General features: G+C 32.7%; 2 protein-coding genes across 3 annotated transcripts in view; one reads left to right on the top strand and one right to left on the bottom strand.

Moving 5' to 3' along the window:
* LOC126739939 (tonsoku-like protein) overlaps positions 1 to 4,546 on the bottom strand; it is a 34,010-nt gene extending 29,464 nt beyond the window's left edge. The window contains exons 1-3 of one of the 2 annotated variants that reach the window (XM_050445768.1): positions 4,426 to 4,546; positions 4,109 to 4,360; positions 39 to 449 (exon numbers count right to left, since the gene is read on the bottom strand). In XM_050445768.1, the coding sequence (XP_050301725.1) occupies positions 39 to 449; positions 4,109 to 4,360; positions 4,426 to 4,438 (676 nt within the window). In that variant the 5' untranslated portion in view covers positions 4,439 to 4,546. Of the gene's footprint in view, positions 1 to 38; positions 450 to 567; positions 905 to 969; positions 1,236 to 4,108; positions 4,361 to 4,425 lie in introns of those variants that run through there. The other variant, XM_050445769.1, reaches the window with a different exon arrangement.
* A 123-nt stretch (positions 4,547 to 4,669) lies between these two features.
* On the top strand, positions 4,670 to 11,956 carry LOC126739815 (folliculin). Its single transcript, XM_050445634.1, has 4 exons — positions 4,670 to 5,068; positions 7,660 to 7,800; positions 7,859 to 8,036; positions 11,802 to 11,956. The coding sequence occupies exons 1-4, from the start codon at positions 4,802 to 4,804 to the stop codon at positions 11,954 to 11,956; spliced, it is 741 nt and encodes a 246-aa protein (XP_050301591.1). The 5' UTR covers positions 4,670 to 4,801.
* Positions 11,957 to 12,065: the final 109 nt, after the last annotated feature.

The raw sequence follows: 12,065 nt of genomic DNA, 5'->3' as shown, positions 1-12,065 counted from the left end.
CATTAGGCATTTAAAATTCAAATAACCAATATACATACTTGCTATTTCAATTGCCATATTGTAATTCTTTACAGTTTCTTGGTACATCTCCTGTTTTTCAAACAATGAAGCCATTGATAAGTAACCTCTGTACAATTGCTCATAAATATCATGTTTTTTGCAAATTTTGATGCTCTTTTCATATAAATTTAACGATGTTTTATAATCTCCAAGATTTTCCTTTACCAGTCCTAAATTTGAAAACAGTCTGGCCAACATGTCCTGTTTTTCCACAGAATCCGTGAGACTTTCACACTTCTTCATACTTCTCACAAAATAGCCGTATGCATTGTCCAGCAATTTTTTGTTGTTTTCACTCATGGTTTCTAGATACCAGGAAAGATATAAATGACCCAGTTGGGCCAGAGCCCTTTGTTGTTCCAAAGCATTTTGTTCTTGAGTTGCAACTTCTAAAAAATTAATAAGATAAAGGGTGATAAAAAAATTAAATAATGATTTTAAAAGTAGGTATAAGGTTCAATATATTAATATATACAGACCAATTTTTAAATTTAAATCAATACTTACAACAAAGTTGGACATATCTTAAATTAATCTTTTTCATTTAATCACTTATTTTAATAAATACATTCATACTAATAATATTCATTTTCTGTCAGTTTTTTCCTGTGTTGCACGATATAGCCGCAGTCGATTTTTTGTCAAGTCCTCAGCAATGCCTATATGTTTGTCTCTTTTAATTTTCCAACATTTTTTAAAATTAACATTCTATTGTTATATTGCTAAAATTTGATGATGTGTGTTCTAATGTGATTTTTGTGTAATTAGTGGTCAATCTTGCAGGCTTATTATCTGAGGAAATATGTGTGCCATCAGCGGTACCACAAGGTTGCCATTGTTGCCTCTGCAATCATATTTTAGTTGGTGTGACAGGATGCCATTTAATATTAATAAATGTCATAAAATTACCTTTTCAAGGCAGATAAAACCTATACATTTTATTTACTCAATAAATCAGACGTTTCAGACTTGGGAATGTAGGCAGTCTACTGTCGTCAGTTTTTGTATACAGACAGTCTAAAACTTTTGTAATACCATTTCACCACACTAATTAGGGCATGAATGGATCCACTACAAGACTGTTTCACAGTGCTAATGGCCTACTAGGTCAAATAAATCTGTTTGATACTAAATTTAATCCTTTTAAGCAAAGAGTAAGACATATTTTTGTAAATTTTATTATTTAATCCTGTTCGTAGTAATTTTTGTTGTTGTTAGTAATTTCTGTTATATGATGTTCATATGATTGCAACTTATTTATATCTGTTTTGTTTTTGAAATATAGCATTGTCCCACAGTAGTCTAAATGTGGGTTTATTATGCTATTAAAAATTAATTTCTTTGCAAAGATAGTTTGTATGTTAAATGAAACAAAAACCAAATTTTCTTACCCATTTTACCAATGACATTCTCAAAATAATCGTTTAAAATTTAACTGATTATTTAATACATATCCAAGAAAGAAAGAAAGAAAGAAAGAAAATGTGCTATATTACGTAAAAATAATCTTGTGTACAAGCATCCTACAAGCTAAAAAAACAAAACAAAAATACAATTTCAAAAATTGACAAAACAATGAACAAAATTAAACACAAGAAGACAAAACTTTTTGGACATACTTGAATTAAAGATAACTAAATAAAACAATCAATTACTAAATAAAGGTAAACTTGTTGACAAAAAAAAAAAAAACTTTATAACATGTCCAAGGTTAAAACCTATCATTAAAAAAGTCATCCAGGTCATAATATGCCTTAGCCAATAAAAGCGTCTTTAATTCTCTTTTAAATTTCTTAACATCCGATATATGTCTAACACATAGAGGAACATGATTGTAAATTTTTTTACTCATGTAAATTTATGAGTTTTTGGTAAGGGAAGACGTAGGAATAGGTAGGAGAACACCATTTACACGACGAGTCAAATGGCCAGTGTCAGAGGGTAGTTTGTGAATTTTGTGAATAAGAGCAGCTGTTTCTAAGATAAAGAGTGAAAAAAGAGTTAGGATTTTTTCAGAAATGAAGAGGGGTTTGCAAGAATCTCTTAACTTAGCAGAACACAGATACCTGTGTTGCTGCTTTTTTTTTGAATAACAAAGACAATGTTAAGTCGCCCCTTATTGGTTAAACCCCAAAAAGGCAAGCCATACCGAATATGAGATTCAATAAGTGAAAAGTACACTGAATGTGCAACCACCCCTCCCAGCTCTTGTTTTGCCATTCTTACTGCAAAACATCCAGAAGATAATTTCCCAGCTTAATGTAAAATATGATCTTCAAACCAAAGGCTACCATCAATGGTAATTCCTAGGAACTTGCAGCACTCTTTATTCTGCAAGAGGGAATTTTCGTTAAACATCAGACCCTGAACATCACACTTAAATCCCATAATAGACGTCTTTCTTACATTAAACACGAGCCTGTTGGAAGCACACCGCCCTGATAAAATCTGAAGGTCTTCAAGGATACAAGTCTTAATATAATCTGAATTTTTATGGCTCCATAGTATGGTGGTATCATCAGCAAACTGAACCACCTTGCCCTGCAGTTTCAATGAACTCAAGTCATCCACATACCGTAAAAATAACAGTGGTCCCAACACTGAACTGGCATTTTAAGGATCTAGAAGCAGACAAACGCCCAGACACTTTAACCTTCTGAGTACGATTTGATAAATAGGACTCAAGTCATCGCAACGCTACGCCCCTAAAACCATATTTATCGAGCTTAGATAACAGTATTCCATGATCCACACAGTCAAATGCTTTGGATAGATCACAAAACACTGCCGCCGATGACTCTCCAGAATTCAAGGACACATAGACGCTCTCCAAAAAGCTAAAAACAGCATCATGAGTCCCTTTACCGGCCTGAAATCCAAACTGATTTGCAGACAAAATGCCATTATGATGTAAAAAGGACAAAATTCTGCTTTTTGCAGGTTTTTCAACTATCTTAGAGAGGGTAGACAAAATAGAAATGTGACGGAAATTAAAAGGCTGATCCAAATCTCCACCCTTATGAAGAGGGATAACCACTGCCTCTTTTAAACATGAAGGAAAAATGCCAATATGTAAATCATTGTTTATGGCAAAAACTAAAGCATATAAGACTGAATCAGGCAAAAAGAGTAACAATCTCGAAGATATCCCATCACCTCCTTAATCCAAAAAACCATAATCCGATGATTTATGGTTTTTTAGGCATTTGATTTTATTTTTTACTTCTGTAAGATCGACAGGATGAAAGAAAAATGAATGCTCAACCGACACTTGTTGAAGATAGTGTAAGGGATCAATGTTACTATGAATGCCCTTGAGCAAGATATTAGGTATATCACACATGGTATTTCCAAGGTATTTTATTTTGTCCATAAATTCATATTTTTATTATTCATTTTAATAGTACAATTTTTAGTGAAGCTTTCTTTATCTCTTTTTGACTTTACAATTATCAAACATTTTGATTTCAACAAATTAAGTTTTGACTTGTTGACACACAGCTATGAATAAACTAACTTTAATTCCTCATTAAGAGTTGTAGAAAGGACCTCATGTGACTAAGAGCTAAAAAAGATGACCATGTCAAGACATCGGCAAACCGATGTATTTGGCAGAATGTTAAGCTTCATTAATAATAAACTTGATTAACATCAATGACATAACTGTCACTGATATGCATGGTAAATAACAGTGGCCCAATTCCCTGTGGATCCCCATAAACAGATTCATGTTTAATATCTCTCAGATATGTAAGATTCAAAAAAAGATAATACTATTCCATTAATACTGAGTTTTTTTTTTAATTTGAATAAGAATTTTTTTCTACATATTGTTTCCATGGCTTGTTTTAAGTCCAAGAACGCAGCTCCAATTGTCGCACCCTGGAACTTATTCTGTTTTGGTGCTATCCACTTATTACTGTGGACTGACAAAGTCTTTATACAATAAAAACAAATAACCTTAAAAAATAAATATGCATACAACTTGCAATTAGTAAGTTGGAAATTTCTAAAACTGAAAAAATCAACTTGTCAATATAATACATACCATAGTAAATCTTGAAATATTTCAGTGTTTTGTCAAAATCTTGTAGCCCCATGTATGCCTCCCCAATTCCTCGATTAGCTTGGGCATATAAAATCATTTTTTTCTCTGTTTTGTAGATGTTGCAAAGTGTTTCATACTCTTTGATGGCCTTAGAATACTGACCTACAGAACTGTAATATGCAGCAAGGTCCGTACAGGCAGACACTAAGGCTGTATTATTTCCTGAGGCCTTTGATTTCCTTTTCAGCAGTTCTTTTGGGGGAATGATGGTTATAGAGTGATAATTTTATAAATTATAAGGTGTTACTGATACTTACTTTGTTCTTCCATAGTAGAAATTTAACTAAAAATTAAAATTAGGTAGAAGAATTAAATTTTAAACTAAAGAATAAACACAAAAACAAAAAGCGCCAAAAACTTCTAGGTTATGTGTATTTGTTTTGACATTTGTCAAATGTTGATGAGCCTGTCAAAAAATATGAGCGTTTTCAATTTGTTTTAACTTCTAGCAAGACTTGTGGAGAGCATAGTATTCCGCGCTATTGCCATTTTACAATTTACCTTATCTTATCTGGCAACAGTGCATTGTTTATATTTATTGTTTACAATTTGCAAACAATATTTTCTTTTTAATTAAATTAAAGTTTTTTAAGAAATAATACTTTTACTTTTTAAGATCTTCAGTTTAAACACATGGATGGTATAGTCGCTTTAGGCCACTTCTGTGAAACTCATGGCCCTTGTATTATACTAAGTACTCAAAGGTCTCAGGACGGCCCTCCAAAACAGCAAATCCACAACCATACAATACCCATATGTGACTCTTGCATGTCGGTAGATGCAACACAAGTCTTAGTAAGCAAAGATGAGAATGCCTCTTATGTTACCACTCGTTTGCCTTTGCAGCAGGAGTTGGCCTTTCTTTTGAAGCAGGCAGTAGTTAGAACTTTAAGTTGTGAGGTAAATTTATAAAATAAAGATTTTTATGTATTTTAGATATATACTTAAACTAAGGACATAGCCTTACAGTGTGTACCTTAATCTAATTAAATGTAATATGTAAAGAAAAAGAAAATCAAATACATGAGGAACAAAAATATGTTTTCTATTTAGTGTAACAAATAATTTAAAAGTGTTCCTGAGAATGTTTCTACTGAGTCCATGTGTTTAATGAATTCTGGTAAACTATTATAAATCCTGTTACTACTTGATAACCTACATTAGTCCTAATATTATTATCTCGATAAATGTCATGTTGAGTCATTATTGTACATAAATATTTTCAGAAAAGACAACTATTATATTAGATTTTGGGTTTATATAGTCACTTTAAACATACGAGTATATTTACACTGTACAGAAATATATGTAATTTTTTCAAGACAATAAAGTTCCACCATATTGTTTTTAAATCAATCAATTTTAAATTTTACCTATAATATCTGATTTTGCAACATTTGCATTTCATTGAAATCTCTTTGACCACATGAAACCTCACAAAGTAGAAGATATTTGAATCGCAACAGAAAAAAGGAATTGTAAATATACATCTTGCTCTTAAACAGTTTTGATAAACTCTGTATATAGCACCTTAAATTGGAACAATTTTAATAGTTACATGCATTATGTATTCTCTATATAGCTACTGTTCTCAATAGAACTTTCAAGAAAAGTTTAGGTTATATAGTTTATTACATCAAACTCATGATGTATTACAATATAAGCTTATCCATTCAAAAATTTGCATCTAAAATGCAAATCAACATTATCATTAACATTCAAAATCCAAAGAGCTTATCTTTACACATCAAAAGATTTTTGGAACCCCACAACTTACTAGTAACATATTCATACAAGTATTTAAAGTAACTATTTTTCTACATACTATTGGCTGTCTATAAAGATAAGTTAAATAAGACTGTTGCACACTTCTATTCTGTTGTTTATGATTGTTTGAATCTGTATGCGCCTCTAAAAAACACACTTAAGAAACACTACCCTCCATGGTTTTCTGGAGAATTGAAAAGTCTAGTTATTTGGGACAAAATAGCACACAGAAGGCTCAGACAATCAAGATCAAATACAGATTACTCAAATTTCAGTGCTCTGTACTCAGAATGTTGTTCACTATCTAGGAAATGCTACACACATTATATTGAGAGAGCTGAAAATGCAATACAAAACACTAACAATATTTTCAGAAGTTTGTAAAATTTTCCAGTTCAATCAAGGTGCTTCTACTATTCCAAATGAAATGTTCCTTCATAACCTGAAGGCTGATACTATTGCAAACCTCCTTGGCACCCACTTTTTATATCAGTATTTAACAAGAATAACGCCTTAGGTGTTTTTGACATCTCATGTAAATTTAACCATATCAACCAGATGCTTCCAGCACTACTAAAATTGGGAGGGAGCAGGTCCTGATGGAATTCCAAACAGGCTTACAAAAGAGTGCTAGCATTACCTTTTCTATCCACTTTTTTAATATTCTCAATCTGTCCTTTACTTCTGGAACTTTTCCAGATGACTGGAAGGTATTATATATTACTATATTTAAATCTGGAAATAAAAATGACATAACTAATTATCGTCCTATTAGTACTCTTTCTGCAATTCCTAATATATGTTCGAGAAATAATTGGGGATCAACAACATGGATTTCCTAGAAATCATTTAGTGGAAACATCCCTTGTATGGTTTTGGCAACTATAACTTTAAATCTTTTGGCGACGGCAATGAAACACATGATATACACGGACTTTAGTAAAGCTTTCAATAAGGTCAATCATAATATTCTTATCTCTCATATTTCAGATCTTGGTATGAGTAGGTCACTTTTACTTTGGATTAAATCTTATTTGACTGATAGAGAGCAGTAGGATAAGATTGGTGTTTCTTTTGTCCAACCCATTTTCAATAACTTAAGATCCCTCCTATCATTCGGCTTGCCTTCCTATTGGAATCCGAGTTCTTGCTTTTCACTAATCATTTGAAGATTTTTCGGCGGATTTCCTCCTCTCAGGATCAGTTGGTGCTTAAAACAGAATTTGAATGTTTTTTTAGATCCAAATTTTACTTTCCCTCAACACTTTAAACATTATATAAATAAAGCTAATAAAACTGCTTGGATTTATCAAAATATATTGCAAAGTCTTTAGCAATGTGTTAGGTTTGCCAGATATGCTCCAGAATGTCTGTACCATTTTTCTTTACATGTATACTCTTATAGAACACGACTTGAGGCGCTTGTCCATATTCCCTTTAGTACAAAAACCTATTTACTAAATAGTTGCATTAATGGAATAACTTCTACAGTAAATAGATTTACAATATATCTCGATTTGTTGGTACTTTTTTAAATAAATTTAAGTCTTCAGCTAGTGCTATTATTTTGGAATGGTGCTGTAGCCCCTCACTCTTTAGATTAAGCCGAGCCAAGTATAATATTATTAATATGTATTTCAAATCTTATATACGTTGACTATAAAAAAAAATAAACAAATTAAACATTAAATTCATTACACTACTTGTGTCTTTTCTATATATAGGAAACTAACCAAGAAGGGGGTATAATGTATTTTGGAGATAATGAACGAGGCCATGTTATAAGTCATTGCTTCACAATACAAGATTCCCTAGCAAGAGGCTTTCAAAGAAAATACTGTATCTTGGTGCTTACAAGAGATAAGGTTTACTAAAAATCAATTAGCAATATATCAATTTTTTTAAAAATCATATATTTTGCAGATCCACTTACTTAACTGTTGGCCATTTATAACAAAACATTTAAAGCAGATTTCTACAGACCTGCAAGAAAAGTCTGTGAAAATAAACAATGCTGAGCAAACCCACAGGCCACAAAGGGCCGTACGGCAAGCTCAAGGTTCTCCCATATCTACTGGAAGGTCTCTTGGCCAATTAACAGGTAACAGTTTAAGTAAAGAAAGTATTTCCTCACATAGTGTTTTATTAACACCAAACTTTTTTAACAATATTTAGTGGATAATAAATTGGTGGCACTCAAACGAATAACAATATAAGATTCATCAAATAAAATAATAGAAAACTTGTATTAATAAAATGATAAAAAATATTTGTGATAAATTTAATTTTTTCCCATGTACAGCTCTATTCATATTGCCAATGTTCTCTGAATAAATATGATACATCGTAAATAAATGTATATTAAACACAATGAATATAACAAAAAAATAAAGAAACAATATTTGAAGTTGAAGAAGTAGTCCATTCTTGCAGTGGAGTTAATAGTTCAAAGGGTAACTAAATGTATTCAAGTCATCCTCTACTAAATTTATTTAAAAAACCATCAATCCAACATGTTTCGGACATAGAGCATGTCAAGGAGTACGATTAAGGGGTTCTGTAAGACTTATACGTTTGGTGCCTGAGACAAAGTTAAAACGAATAAAAATAAACAAAAGTGACATATTAAAATAGAGCTGCTCCTCTCAGTTCCCGCTTACACAACAAAAGCCATTAAACGACCTATTGTTTCAATTATGTAGTTTTAAGTTGTAGTAAACACAAGTTTTGTCCAATTCACATGTATTTTAATATGTACCGTCATCTGGGGTGAATTCGGACGATTTTCCGGTATTTTTCCAAATAGCAGCTACATTTATTTTTTTAAAAATCTCAAAAAAATAAATAAATTTCTTATGTCTTTTGTCGATTCATTCCACACAAGAAAAAAAATATATTCTCATTTCTTAATATATTTTTTTTAACCTAAATAGTGTCCGAATTCACCCCTATGTGTGGGGTGAATTTGGACACCTATTGTTTTTTGCCTATATTCGAATTTTGACATGCATTAGGGTGTAGTCGGACACAAAAATTGAAAGTAAAAACTTTCCCACGTCTCTAGATGAAAAAAATATATTTTTTTGGATATGAGGAAAACACAATAATTGAGAAACATAAGATATATTCATAAGCATTTGTTCACAAAATAAATAAAACAAACTCCTTTGTTAACTGGAAAAATATTCTCACAAGAAATAAAAAAAACATATTATTTAATTATTATAATAATATATTATTCTAAGAAGTGCTTATATTAACCGGAAATTTAAATTGGTATCGGCCCCTTCGTGCGTCTTTTACAGATCTGAGAACAAGCGTTAGTTGACGTCTTTCAATGACACTTACATCTTTAGTTTGGGGGTAAGTATAATAATCTCCCATCTTGGAAGATTCATGCTTTCTCAGAAAATAAACCATATATGTATCTTGATCCAAAACTTCCTTTACACAGGCGACATAGTTTTTTATTGTCTTTAAGTTGGTCAATTTTACTAGGACAAAGGTGTCAGTTGTTATAATTGCGGCTTTTGGATCCTCAAAAGCACCCTGGACTTCGTTATTATTTCCGCTTTGATTATTTTCTCCATCAAGTTCATTTTCTTTTTCGCTTTCACCATCAAATCGTTCATCGGCTTCATCCTCATTTGACAGATCTAGTTCATATGATGAATCTGATGATGAGGAGATCCTTCTGTTGTATAGCTTTTCCGGGAGCCACATTGAGCTTTTTGCCTCTTCTACGCGTCGGTTCTTCAGTAAATCGTTTATCTTGAAGTAAGCCAACGAACATTTCAGACCATTCATCAGGAACATCATCCTGAGCGTTTGGAACTGGAATTTTGTTTAACACTATCTCCGGATTCAAGGGAAAGATTCCACATGCTCGAAATCCCGACTTGATGGTCTGCTGCATTGTAGGTTCCATGGCAATTAATGTAGTTTTAAAAACTCTCAGAAACTCTGATTTAGGAATAAATCCCTTATTTTGTAATTTCCAATCTGTTAATGCAGCCCGCCATTTTTTCTTCAATGGGGAAAAAAATGCCACGTCTAAGGGTTAAAGAAGGTGCGTGGAATTTGGCGGAAATAGAACGAATCTTATATTAAATCTTTCACATTCCTCAAGAACATGTAGTAAAGACACATGGCTTGACAGATTGTCGCCTATTTTTATTTTTGGGCCTTGGAGATTTTTTAAATATGGCAACGCAATCTTATCAAACCGGTCTTCAAAGGTGGGTCCGTCGAACCATCCGCTTTTTGTACGGTTGTAGAAAGCGCCTTCTACTCCCCCTTCCACCCACGTGGGATATAAATGTGTAGCTTTATAAACTGTGTAAGGCGGTAGTAATTGGCCAGATGCAGAAATAGCCATCATGATAGAGATGCTGCTTTTACTTGAATCCATTATTCTCTCCGCTCGTTTTGAGCCTTTACGACACAACACTTTCACACGACCCGGGTCATCACTCATGTTAGTTTCATCCTAATTGACGATGTTCGTATCTGGCACTCCCTCCAACGTGTCCCTCAAATTCGAAAAATATTCCACAATAGTTTCTCTATTCACGTTTGCTCTGACACGTTTAATGTTTTGTGCGAGTCGCTCAGTTAGACGCTTTTTTCGATTCAAAAAACAATAAGACCACTCTTGCCCTGGCATATTATCTCGGAACTTCGCTATCCTCATTCCCTTACGATCCAAATAGCTCTTGACAACATGTCGTATATCAGATCGTGTGAGGGTAAAGCCACATTCACCAAATTTTTGAATTCCCTCTGCCAAAAATCTTTCATCCTCTGCCGAGAGTGCAGTTTGCCCACCTTGTTTTTTACTGTGCTTATTTTTTAGCTTATTTCGCTGGTTGATTTCGGAATCATATAGGTTTCTGAAGCATCACGAATAGACCTTCTGCCCCGTCGAGCATCCTCTAGGGCCCGTTCCAAGGTCTCTGGCGTATAGTTCATAAACTGGACACCGAGTTTTTTCACATATTTACGTGGCATGGCTGTCCGAATTCACCCCACCTAGTGACAAATTTTAAAGTTAATCCCCTAAACGAAACAACCAAGGTCAAAAGTCACAATGTTTTTATGCTAAATTGTTGTTTATATAATACTTTTCAACTATTGTTAAAAAATGCACATTCAAATATTTCCTAATTCTTCCACCAGAAGTTTATTTCTATGGTATAGAGAAAAGGCAAAACATAAATATTTGAAGTCATAAGATGAATACTCACCTTAAGTTGAATTGTTTTTACACCGTGAATACATGAACTACATGCATACTTAGTCGTGTCTAAACGTCGACTGGCGTGAAAATCTAAACAATATTACCGCCAGGAATATTCTTGCGCAGAAACGCATTATGTCCGAATTCTCCCCAGATGACGGTAATTGAATTGCGCCCTTTGCATTTAATGCCAAAGTAATAATGGTCCATAAATATTATGAAACTACTTATTAACATTTAATAATATATGCATAAGAATCCTATCCTTTTGCACTCAAAATGGAAAGGTTGAGTAAAATAAAATAAAGACATTTGTAAGGAACTGATTTTTAAGAATATTTCCAAAAAATAAGGTTCAGATAAATACTTTTCAGTCGTCTGGGTCCCTATTCTCATTATTATAGATTTAAAGACAGCTTGCTAGTATTCAAATACATTGAAACATCTAGTTTCTTAGAGTTGATAGGAAGTTGCTATTGTATGCTTTCGAATTGGGACGACCCACATTATCGAGTCTCTTGACATTTATTGTTACAATGCGTGGATAAACATAATAACATTCCGGTAAAACATTGTTCTTTTTCTGCTCAACTAATATATAATAATTAAAAATATTTATCTTTCTAGGTGAGCCAGCAGTCTTTGCTCATATTCATTTATGGTTTACATGGATTCTTAGTGCAGAGACTGTGGTTGAGAAACCTTGCAAAATACCAGAACTTCCCGTAGATCATTTAAAACTAAATCTACGAAAAGTTTATAAAACTCTTCCTCAAGTATGACAGTTGTAAAAACAAATTTTATTCACCTTTTTAATTTTACCCTCTATGTTTCAGGAAATATTTCGTAAGTTAGCTTATTGCTATCTAACCGGCATCAAAGTAGTCTCAG

This window comes from Anthonomus grandis, chromosome 8 (assembly GCF_022605725.1).
Source record: "Anthonomus grandis grandis chromosome 8, icAntGran1.3, whole genome shotgun sequence".
NCBI classification, from domain to species: domain Eukaryota; kingdom Metazoa; phylum Arthropoda; class Insecta; order Coleoptera; family Curculionidae; genus Anthonomus; species Anthonomus grandis.
The sequence above is the reverse complement of the archived record's forward strand: the minus strand, read 5'-3'. Positions and strand labels throughout refer to the sequence as shown.

Coding starts and splice junctions, on each gene's coding strand:
- LOC126739815 (XM_050445634.1), top strand. CDS start 4,802: ATGGATGGTATAGTCGCTTTAGGCCACTTCTGTGAAACTCATGGCCCT. Junction 7,801..7,858: donor TGGTGCTTACAAGAGATAAG/GTTTACTAAAAA, acceptor TATATTTTGCAG/ATCCACTTACTTAACTGTTG. Junction 8,037..11,801: donor GTCTCTTGGCCAATTAACAG/GTAACAGTTTAA, acceptor TTATCTTTCTAG/GTGAGCCAGCAGTCTTTGCT.